Source organism: Puntigrus tetrazona, chromosome 6 (assembly GCF_018831695.1).
Source record: "Puntigrus tetrazona isolate hp1 chromosome 6, ASM1883169v1, whole genome shotgun sequence".
Lineage (NCBI taxonomy): Eukaryota > Metazoa > Chordata > Actinopteri > Cypriniformes > Cyprinidae > Puntigrus > Puntigrus tetrazona.
The window spans coordinates 16104679-16116588 of record NC_056704.1 but is presented as its reverse complement, the minus strand read 5'-3'; the positions used below and the strand labels follow the sequence as shown (position 1 = coordinate 16116588).

The 11910-nt window shown below is 41.7% G+C and overlaps 2 protein-coding genes across 2 annotated transcripts in view; both read right to left on the bottom strand.

Moving 5' to 3' along the window:
* Nucleotides 1-1858: 1858 nt before the first annotated feature.
* pik3r3b (phosphoinositide-3-kinase, regulatory subunit 3b (gamma)) lies at nt 1859-11528 on the bottom strand. Its single transcript, XM_043241070.1, is given in 15 exon segments — nt 1859-2830; nt 2832-2935; nt 2938-2993; nt 3267-3437; nt 3516-3590; nt 3687-3863; nt 3951-4093; nt 4270-4388; nt 4948-5018; nt 5020-5065; nt 5068-5126; nt 5226-5250; nt 5253-5323; nt 7402-7513; nt 11498-11528. Coding segments are annotated over 15 exon segments (1299 nt in total). The 3' UTR covers nt 1859-2791.
* Nucleotides 11529-11726: 198 nt separating this feature from the next.
* Nucleotides 11727-11910, bottom strand: part of LOC122347284 (microtubule-associated serine/threonine-protein kinase 3-like) — a 30403-nt gene continuing 30219 nt past the window's right edge. Inside the window, exon 12 of the mRNA XM_043242476.1 lies at nt 11727-11872. Within this exon, the coding sequence (XP_043098411.1) occupies nt 11727-11872 (146 nt within the window). The remainder of the gene's footprint in view (nt 11873-11910) is intronic.

Below are 11910 nucleotides of genomic sequence, written 5' to 3'. Positions count from 1 at the left end.
AACTAAGACACAAAATTAAGTTTGCATGAAAGCAAGGCAATTGAAATACAAGGGAAGAAAATTATGCATCTTTTCAAAACTAGGACTACCCAAGAAAATAAAACAAACCAAACTAAAATCTTTGGTCTCAACGCCTGGGAAAACGCTAACAAACAGCAAAAAGTGATTAAAACATTTTTGTTTCTCCAAACTATTCAAATATGATGTGTGCTATACTGACTCCAATAATCAGCTCTGTGAACATAAATAAGCCCCTTTACTTTCAACAAAACACACAAGTTCGGTTCCAGTCTGAAGAGTAAACATGTTCAGGCATGTTTTATACTCAATCCATTCATGTCATAAAAGGATTTCCTGTGTTTTAATAAATGTATCTATGTATTATTAAAAGACATTCAATGGTGAGTGATGCAAGAGTTCAAGTAATAGACAGGGAGCCCCTCTGGGGCCCAGCTTCAAAAAAGAAAAGAAAATCTAAAACAAACAAAACACGAATATCTGCAACTCAAAATATATGAAGGATAGAATAAAATGAAATTAAAGCTGAACCTATGATATTGAACATAGAAACCAAAAAAAGGCAACACCAAGGCTGCAAAGACGCATTTCTGAACGGTCGGACACAGAACTAAAATCAAGCAGCTGATCTGCTGAGGCGAGCGTGTTCTGGTCGTGCCACAGCGATGCTAGAGCAGACAAGACAAGAACGCTGAGTTCTGCCAGTTACACCCAATCAAACCCAACAAAACCACAACCACTTGCAATAGCAAATGGGAGAGCAGCTGAAAAGAGCAATGGATGGGAAAAATCTCCATCAGTTTCCTTGTCTGCATGTGGTTTTCATTCGGACTCTAAGGTTGTAAGTTCATCTCAACATCTGATCTGACTGAATGCTCTCTCTGTTTCCAAACTAACCACCAACCATCCAGCAAAAAAAATTCCAATTGTGCAGATCACTTCAGAAGCAATTAAAAACTACCTCATGAAAAATTAACTATTTTACGATTTGGCAATCGTTTTGATTCATATAAAAAAAATTTCCACCCCAACCTAAACAAACTCTACAATTGTTTGAATTTTCCAATTTGCCAAAACATAAAATAGTGTTTTGACAAATGTTCTGAACTGACTATATGCTGTGCGCTGAGTGAGATGGTAGTGGTGGGTGAGAGCCGTCTGTCCTGTTTAATGACCTGTAAGACTAACAGTTTTTCTCAGTATACAACTTAATTGTAAAAAGGGAAACTGTGAGAGAAAATGAAAGAACAGTGTGAACTTCAAGACTAAACTGGACACCTGCGTGTCAGAAGCCCAACAAAAACAGGAAGTGATATAACTGACGTGCCTTGACAGTAAATATTGTGCATATAGCTTTGAATATTTTCATAAAGGTTTTATTGTGCGACATTAAAACCAACAGGCAGCCAAACAATAAAGTGTAATATCTCTTTTCTGATACAGAATGAGTCAACCTGCTAAAGAGAGAAGCACTAGGCAATAAAGGGGCTTTTTTTTTCTTTTTTTCTTTTTTTTTTTTTAAAAGAAACTCTTCAAAAGGTTCAAGTGATTATCGCTTTTTGATGCAGTTTGTTTATCTCTCTGACAGACCACTTCTCTACCATCAAAAGCTGGATTGCACTTTATTTTTAAGATACCTACTAAAGCACATCTGCTCTAACACTGCTCTTACCGAAGAACTTCTTCTGAACGTGTTTGACAGGTACACGAATCCAATTAAGCATCAAGATGCCACATTAGTTAATTTTTTTGATTTTGGTGCAGCGGTCAGTTGTTATTTTTATATAAGTGCTTTATGTCAACTGTGTCTGTGCATGCGATTTTGGTTCTTATGAAAATGTGGAGCTTCTGTTCACAGTACACAGATCCAAACTATTTTAAGTAGTTTGCAAACTAGGTGTATTAAGTATAATTTCGCTCAATTAATACAAGCCAATTTTAATCATTAGTAACAAAAAAAAAAAAAAAAAAAAAAAGTCCTCCCCATGCCAACTTTGGTCTCTGCACTGAGCTGTAGCGATCTTAACTGCTTAGGAAAGGACAAAACTTTTGATCCAGCCAAACTGAAAACAAGGACAAGACAAAAAAAAAAAAAAAAAAAAAAACTCCCTCTAAGGTTAGTGTTAAAACAAGCTTTTGTTTTTAAGACTACAACACATTTTCACCTGTGCCCTCCCAAACCATCCCTCAACCCCTCGTTCAGCAGCAGTCACTTTGAGAACACTCTGGAAAGTGTCAGTCATCTGTTTGCTACAGTTTTTGCCTTTTTTTAAACACTTAAAGAGAGAGATGGAGACACCTAAACAAACTAATTTTCCTGCCTTACATATAGTTAAGAATTTTGCAAAGACAATACAAAAAATAAAAGGAAAAAACAACAGCTGAATGGAAAAATAGAAGGATGTGAGAAAAATCGAGGCAGGAAAAAAAAAAAAAAAAAAAAAACTAAAAAATGGAGCATGTAAAAGTCCCAGCTGGAGTTTAGGTAGCAGCGCGGGTCACCTGAAACTCGCCTCCTCTGCTTCCTTCTGCTTTTTCACATTCACAAACATTTAAAACTTCCTTGTGCAAATCAAGCAGTCTTAGAAAGAATGCCCTCCAAATTGTTCTTGTAAAAATATATAACTCCAAGGTGGCTGACGTGTGTGTTGCAGCAAGTGTTTTTTTTTTTTTTTTTTTGTTGTTGTTGTTGTTAGTATGTTTTTTTTTTGTTCAGAAACTGTTCCTCCCTCCCATGAGTGTAGTTTTTTTTTTAATTTTGGGGGGCGAGTCTTCATCTCCGAGGGCCTGAGGGCATCTGTGCATACACTGGAGTACGCCAGCCGCACGCTGAGCGAGTCGTTGTGCTGGACCAGTGAGGTCTGGTGGTAGTGCAGGACCAAGTCTTTCAGAGTGCTGTACAAGTTGTAGGGCTCGCGAAACCGTAGCAGCTGGGTGTGCTGTAGATGACGCAGTGCTTCACCTCGCCGTCCACACTACAGACAGAAACACATCTCATTACCAGTCTGATTTCCAACCAGAATCTGACTTCAGACAAAGACAAATTTAATCTGTTTGCTCAATGCGCTGGAGGTTAGAATAATCAAAGAGGATCAATACATTGACTTGTTTCTTGGAAACAAGCTCGGAAAAGGTAGGAGTCTTGAAAGAAAAATACATCTAATTTTAGATATTTTATTAAAACAGAAGAGATCTTTTCATACTAAAACTGAAGAGAAATCCTCATTCTCCCAACTTAAGATACTCACACAACAGAGCAGGCGTAACAGCCCTTCTTGCTGCTCTCGCGAATAAGAAAGGCTCCATCAGGTTTGCCGTGTAGCAAGTCCTCTGCCTGCGTTCGGTTTAGGTCCCCCACAAACCAGCTCTTCTCATCGTAGTGTGGCAGATTCTCATCCTCCTCACTGACGAAGTAGGCGCTGTGATTTGGAGAGGAAGTGTGTTACATGCTGTGATGGAGCCGGTAGTTTCAAGTAATATATGACAATTTGACTTACTCATCCGTGTTCTCGTTTTTGATTCCCAGCCAATCGTTTATTCGTTTCTGTCGAACGCCTTTATGATTGAGCCAGCTGCATGAGAAAGAAGCAGTGGAGTGTTTATACATGCAGGAAAAACTGTCAACAGTGAAGATGACGAAATAAGCTGCAAAGGAAAGCTCATCTTACACAAGGTACTGATCTCTGATTTTTCTGAGCTGAATGAGATCTGGCTTCAAGCTGTTCATTTTCTTGTCCGTCTCCCTGTTGTCCAGAGCCTGTGTTTTCAGGTCCTGTTCAAGCCGGGTCTTACTGTCGTGAATCTCACCAAGTCGGGATTTCAGCTTCTCGTAGTTCATCATGATCCTAAGAAAAACAACAACAACAAGGATTTGTAAACCCACAGATCAAGGCTTCCGACCAAAGCTATTTTTAATCGAGGACTCTGCGCACCTTTCAATCTCTTTGTCATTGCCCTCTCTGCGGAATCTCTCTATGTATTCTTTACTGTAGCGTTCCTGCGTGAGACACTGTTCTTCAAAAATTTTAATCGTCTCATTGAAGGCCTCTATTGCAGTACGTTTCATCTGGATCTCCTGCAATCAAAGGAAAGATAAATCAATGGATGTGATGCTGTGCCTCTTAATAGACTTCCGTTAATTGGTCAATGAGCTTCTGTAATGGAATAAATAGTTTGTGCATGTGAGTTTAGCACTGGAGTTAATGGGTCGGGTAGTCTATCGATCGGACAGAAATGTTCTAAACGGCTTACCTGTGAGGTTTTTGTGTGCTCTCGTGAGAGTCTGTCATATTCTTTACTCTTCTCCTGATATTGATTGTGATATTCCTGGAGTTTCTCCCCACTGCATCAATGTTGTCCTCTTTCACCAGCTGATCCTGAGAGAGAGAGAGAGAGTAAATGCATTGTTATTGATATGAATTGCTGAGTGAAGAAAAGTGCAATGGGGAAAAAGGACTGCTCACAGCAACATACTGTAGGTTTTGCTTACAAAGTGAAAGCCATTTTTTCAGAATTTTCTTCCGGAATCATTAATAAAAATCTTGGAATCTGTAAGCCTCTCGAGGGCTTACATTTGTGGAACCCCTAAATAATGAGCACCTGTGTGTCTGAGAAAGATACCGGGAGGCGAAGGAGGAGGAGGAGGAGGGGGAAGCGAATAAATGCCTGGATGGCCTTTCGACATTGTGGATGTGTGCAATTATTTAGGAGGTGCGCTGCTGTGGCAATAAACAAAGTAATATTTCATGCCAAAGCATCCTGCTGCCTCTGCAGTTTCACTCACAACAAGCTGCACAATTCATTCAGCAAACACGCTCTTAGGGCCGGAGCGAGGGAGGGGGAGAGGTGGGAGGACAAAGAGGTAAAAAGGAAAGGAAGGGATGGGTCTGTAAACGTGATACCCCCTGCCCTCAATGTAAACCCATTTACTCTGCTGGTAGCGAGAGACGGGATACATGAGCTTTACGTCCAGTTTGGTGTTGTACTGGGCCAGGGACTCGCCTGTAATGACTGATGAGCTCCACCACCGAGCTGAACGTGAGCGGTCTGAGAAACCGCACTTTCCATCACGGTGGTAGATCTTTATTAGCTTATTGTTTCCACCTTTCCTGTAGGGAAAAAAATTAGATTGCGTTGGACCACGGATCAATGTAAGCTGAATGGAGAGGGTTTTTTCGCCAAGTAGAAGCTTTGTAAATATTAATTACCTTAGCGTTAGTGTGTAATCTCCTGCATCTTGGTCGAGGCGTCCCGTACTAGGAAAGTACCATCTGGCATGTCTCTCAGTTTGTCGTTCACCTCTTCCCTGCAAAGACAGATACTCCACACATCAAACAGTGCACTTAAAAATTTGTAATTACAGCTAAAACAGGTTTTCTGTGGCCTCTCTCTAAAACTCAACAGAAAGGGCTGACACACACACACACACACACACAAAAACATGACGACTTCTCTTTGCCTGGCTTTATAAATAAATTTGGTCTGGCAGAGGGCAAAGGCACTGGTCTGTGACCATACTGTCTGTTACAGCCGTCTGGGAGAGAGTGAGACATCTTTGAATGGTTTAACGGTTGACCCTGTCCTGCACACCCACATGTACGCCGATGCCTCCAGCTCTTGTCTTAAAATCAGACAATCTGTCTCTTTAAAAGTGCCTCCAGACGACCAGCGGAGGAGCTGTCAGGCTTCAAAGACTTTCCTGCTTTTTTGCCCCTTCTCTATTTTAGTCTGTATGGGAGGAATGTCACACCCCACCGCCCCCTGACTTCCAAGCCTCCTCCCATTCTCCTGACAGCCAACAGCCTAGTCATGCTGGTTCTCAGCTGACCCCGGCCTTGGCTCCTCAGGAGGGGGTATATTTAGCCTACTTTGGGCTGCTGAGGTAAGGAGCCTTTGACTAAGCAACGCTCCCACCTTTCTGGGGGAGGAGGCCTGTCTTACATCCTGCACTGGGAGCTGTGGGAATCAGGTGCATTTTTAGGTTGCAGTGCATCAGCAAGTTCATCGTTTAGGGGAGGTGTCCTATTTCAGTAACATGTTTGGTTTAGAAAAGCTATTGAGAAATGAAATTGCAAGCATTTTTGCTTCTGTAATGTGGTGTAATTGAAGAAAGCATTGCAATATGATGTATGAAAATGCTGAGACAAGTTAAGCAGCTGTGCACAGATGACGTAATGTGCACGACGAGCACACAGCATGTCAGTGTGGAAAGTGGGAAATCTAGAATGTGTTTTTGCATTCAAAAACATCTGGCTAGAGGAGATAATTGAACAATGACAAATTAAACAAAATATGCAGCCTTAATAGCAAGTTAATCATAATTGTTTATCAAAATTGTTGAGACAATCATCCATGAATTGGAAATAATTTCACACACGCACAAAAAAATAAATAAATAAATAAATAAATAAAAGGAGTAAAAAAAGGAAAGCTATGTCAATCTGCTTTATGTACTAGTACGGGCATATAGTAGTCACATTATAATTATAGGTTTTTCAACACATTCTTCACTGAGACCATAATGACAGTCCATATTTGAAATTCAGTAGTCAGCATCACTGTGCTTTAGAGCTCTTCTTTATTAGATGCCTAAAGTTTAATTAGTTTTAAACTAGTAAGCACCAAGCATAGGTTTGAAGCAAAGTGAAAAGCAGATGTGGTTTATATGGGAAGGGACTGAGTTAAAGGATAGCAGGGCTTCAGAGATCGTTGAGCCTATGAGCATTTCTGCAGAATTTCTACTGCGCCCAACATCAAACAAGTCTAAAGCTGGTCACTAAACAGCAGACTAATCTGCAAAACCTGAGAGTTTTATGGGTTGTGTTGGAAACTGGCCAGACAGCTCGACATTTTGGAGATTTGGGTTCTTCTATCCCTCCCCCTTAAGTAATGGCAACTAAACCTGTCTTTCTCTTTTCAGCTCTTCCAGTGTCTCTCCCCCACTGCATTGCCTTTCTGCTTTTGTACAGCTGCGGCAAAGCATACATGCCTCCAGGATAAGTGAGCCAAAAGAAGGGGAGAGGATCAAAATAAGTTCACCGGCTCACATAAAGAAAGAAAAAGAACAGAAAAAGTTTGCAGAGCAGCTGAAAGAGCAACATGACACTCCAGAGCTGACTCCACCTCAGGCAACCAACTTGGACGCCATCAGGTGGAGGGATGGGAAGAACTGACAACAACCCAGAAACCTCTTCATCTGATTCAAATGCAGTCTTATGACTGTACTGGCCAGCTATCACCTGACGTGCACACGGCCATACGTGTCCACCACGTGATGAGGGCAGTCACACTTTGAGCTAACTGGCATGAGGAAAGGTTTTCAGAGAAGAACAGACAGAAATCCAATCAAGTGAGAAATGAAGTCTAGCGTCAAGTGACTCTTACCTTGATATGTCTCCCCAGTACCATTCTGCTTCTTGCAATGAGCCGCTGGCGGCTTCTTTCACACCGTTGCCGTTTACTGGTGTCATGGGTTTTGTTGGCTTGGGAGGAAGAGCTGCAGAAAAAATGAGAAAGATTTATTTTAGTGGAAAATCTTCTAACCTCAAGAGCAATCCTAGAAATACAACGTTTGTGTTACGACCTTACAGATGAAAACCTCATCTTCTTAAAGAATAAACTAAGCAGATGTCATGTTAACAAATGCATTGTTTATCCTCATGAAAAAGTTGCTAAGAGAATTCAAATTTGAACTTAAATTGCAAAAATACACACACACACAGACACACACACACACATTGTTTTGTGTCTTTCAACTGTTTGCAAATACTTGAAGTACTGCAGTAGTAAGGTTACCGCCAGGATTAACTATTGACCTTTGCCCTTAATTTCCCATAGATGGCCTTTCAATACTCTCCTCCTTCACAACATTTGTAGTCAGACGAGCTTGTTTCGGAAAATGCAACAATGATTTCCACTGAAAATGCAAAAGATCAGTTTTCATGGAAAATGCAACAACAACATATTCCGTTCGGCTGAAGTGAAAGTGTAAACAAAAACAAATGACCTTCTCTGCCAGTCTTGCTTTTCTTCTACTTGCTGAATATGTAATGAACAGGTTTCTTTCCCTTGAGTGATATGCTTCTTTTGTTGCCCGCAAAAACGAAACAACAGCTGCCGTAAACAGAACGCTGGAAAGCTAAAGCTGATGGTGCTCTTGCTATCTTGTGGGTCAGGGGTCACCACAACATGCTGCCTTAGCCACGCAGTGCATCATGACAGAGATGATACATCGCGGAGAGAGTATGTGCAGTGTGTTACATCTTCACAGCATCCATTCTCTTGTCTAATCTCCTGATATGATTTTTTTTCAATCTTTGCGAAACTGGTATTACTCAACTTTCAGTAAGACTAGATGAAGGATGCAATGGCAGCCGTTCACATGTTTTTGCGTTCAAGTGCTTCAGGGAAACCTTCAAGTGCTCAGCCAGGTGTATTATTTTATTTTTTGCAAAAAAACTGAAGGCTGCAACTCCATCTGAAATGTACAGAGACATAGTGTTCAAGCCTTGCACACACTGCCAAGCCAAACTAACCTCCCCCTGACCTAGATGAAACTTGCAACAGGGGCCTTGAAACAGCAACGCACCACTCCGTTCTCAATGCACAGGTTTATTCAGAAGGTTTTTAAGTGAAACCAAAGTCATGCTCCAAACAGTACTAGTGGACTGTTTAGGGAGGATGCGGCTCATACAAAGTACTGCCATAATGAATTCAAATATTAACACTGTCTTTTGAAAAAACAGTCATCCACCTGTCCATATTCTGACAGAGACAAGGCTGTATGAGAGTGGGTGTATATCTATGCCAGGACAGGGCAGGGGGAGTGGTCTACTAGATGGAGCAAGTGGGCATAGGGATGTCCTAAACTCCCAGGCTGATTCTAAAAACTCCTGGGCCCTTCTAGCTAAAGAAACTTCTATCTGGTATGCGAATGAAAAGAGGCAAGACTAAGGTTCAATACACCGGAGGTGAGTCACGGAAATAAAAGCCCAAAGGGACATGCAATGCACACTACAGCCAATGAATGAATCATTGCTGCTGGCACACTGTGGAATGACCCACTGATCCACACAATTGGCTCCTTTAATAAGTAATAATAATAATAATAATAAAATTGTTTAAAAGATCACAGTAGAGATGAGAGAGGAGAGAGAGAGAGAGAGAGGACTTTCTTGTATTGCCATTTCAGTACTTTAAGTTTTTTCATTGAAGTTTTATTACTTCCCAACATTGCAAACATTTGTGGATTGAAGATCTTTATGGTTCTTTCGGTGTGCGGGAAGAGAGTGTGTGAATGGCTTTCTTTGAGGGTGTCATTAATTAAAAGCAGGGCGGTTTTTGACTGAGAGTGCACAAGTGTAGTCTGAGACTCCGGGCACAGTGACAACTCCTCCTCCACAGGCCCACAGGAAACACCTTAGTCTGGTGGGGTGAGCGGCTTCAACCAGTCAAAGCAAAGCCAGGCTAACGGACACATCCCCACCCAAACCCTGCTCCTGCAGGTGTGCGCACACACTGTTCCTACATTTCAGTTGGTCTGAAAGAAGATCAGCCAAATGCCTTGAATGGAAAATGAACATTTCTTCACAGCAATGACTTTTGGCAGCTGAAAATATGGCAACCTTGTGCACTTGTGTGTAGTCACAAACTTTGGGGGGAGCACTCACCACCTAGTAGAGGACCATTTCTGCAGCATAGCAGCTTATGAAGAGTCATTTGACAATGTGTAACCTTCTGTTCCTCTACGCCCAACACAATAATCACCATATTAATATTACATTTGCAAATACCCACGTGGCTCACCTCTTCCACTCCCTAATGTAATTTAGAGACACAATAAACCGAGATTCAATATCTCACTATTCAAGTCTAACATGTGAGCTGAAACCACACATACACACACACAAACAAATCTCTATGAATATGTCTTAAGCCTGATATATTTCATTTCGTCACAAAGCCCCTTTCAGAGCTACAGCGGCAGCCTTCCACCAGAAAGGGAAATGCCCCCCCTTTTTCTCACTCGCTCTCTACAGCAGCCAAAAGGCAGGTGCACAAGCCCAGCTGAAACCTCAAATTCCTGCCTACCAGTTTTCCACTGTCAGCTCTTTCTGCAAGTGTGTGACCACCTTGTCCTACCCCACACACACACACTTGGTTATCTTTGTGAGCTAGTGATGGGGTGTGAACATGAAAAGAACATGGAAACGGAAGCGAACGAGCAAGAACGAGGCAGAGATGTGACTAGGTGATCTCATTACAGCGTCACCCCATCTGTGTTGGTGTCAGAGATATCGCAACTGGGGGTACACAATGGAAAGTCCACATAGTCGCAGAATGCAGTCATTTTTTAAACTACCATTCACAGATTCAAAGTAATTACGATCATGATTTATAGCAAAACTGATGAAACAAAAAGGGGATAAATTTAAATGACAAAAGTGAAAAGATCTTTTCAATTTCTACAACAGTAAACTAGCTCAGCATGCTTTATAATAAAAGCAAAACAAATCTAGGGTTTTTTCATTAAGATATCCTTGTAAAATATTATTATATTTTATAAACCATTAATAAGAAAACATGAGAAAAAGAAAGACTAGGATTTAGGATGGAAAGGAGTGAGTGGTAATGCAGCGCTGCAGAGCTGCGCAAGTCTGAACAAAGAAAACTATACATCCATAGGTAAAGTTTATGGCGATCATGACTAAGCGGTCCATTGTTTGGGAAACAAATATAAATGGCAACATGCAGCTCAGAACATCATCTCCAGAGGTCATTGTTTCTACAGCCATGCTCTTGTGCACAGTGAAAGACATGTTCAAACTTCTGGTTCTACAGGTGATGGAGCAGATAAAGCAACGGTACTTTGAAAGAAACACAAACACTGACACCTACACGCACAAAAACAGTTTAGTTTGAGGGCTTGTATGTACAAATTAGGAGTGCATTAGCATGAGGAAAAAGCGTGTGGCAGAGAGTGATGACAGTGCCATTGAGGGGAGCAGCAGGCGAGGGTGCCACGTCCCGAACCAGGGGAATGAATTAAAAGTGTCACCGAGCACATGGGTGGTTTAAATAGTCCGTCGGGGACGCTCACAATCACATGTGAAACCAAACGCGCTCTGTGCACCTATTATCATGATGCACTGTCAACATCGCTCCTAATGCATGAATAAAAGACGATCCTTGCAGCTGAACTCTTAAAAACATCCTTGCGATTATTTTTAAATAAAACTAAAAATGACAAAAGTACAGCTATAATGGGAAAGCATGGCTCTTACGTTAATCTCATGTTGACAACTGCGCATGTTTCCATCATACAAGATCCAGGACACTTCCCACACAATAGGACAAACACTAATTGTCATTGTGCTCCCCTGACAGTATGTTCAGACCATTACCAATAGCCATAAGACAGAAAAGCAAAGACAGTGACCGTGAAAAAGCAGAAGAAAAGAAGACTGGTGTCTCCACTTACCGTCCTCCTCTGGTTCCTTTTTGAGCTGCATGTATTCAGCCTGCACTCAGCTGTCTTGTGACACAGTCCTCTTATTCTCTCTCCCCTCTCCCTCTCTCACTCTCTCTCCACTCGCTCTCGCTTTCTCTCCACCCTCGCGCCCGCTCGTTCGCTCTGCCTTTCAGACTAAAGCCAGAGGGAAAAATCCCTCTCCTAAATTCAGATGCTGCTGGCTTAACACAAACCCTACTCAATGGAGAATTCGGCAGCAGCCAATGAGAAGCAGGAGGAGGTGGACACAACCATATGAGATATGGAGAAAGAGAAGAGCGGAAAAGCTCCCTAGAGAGTGATGTAGGAGGGGAGGAACTCTCAGAGAGAGACAAGGCAAGAACGCTAACACACATGAGAGAACACAAACATGAGGACACATG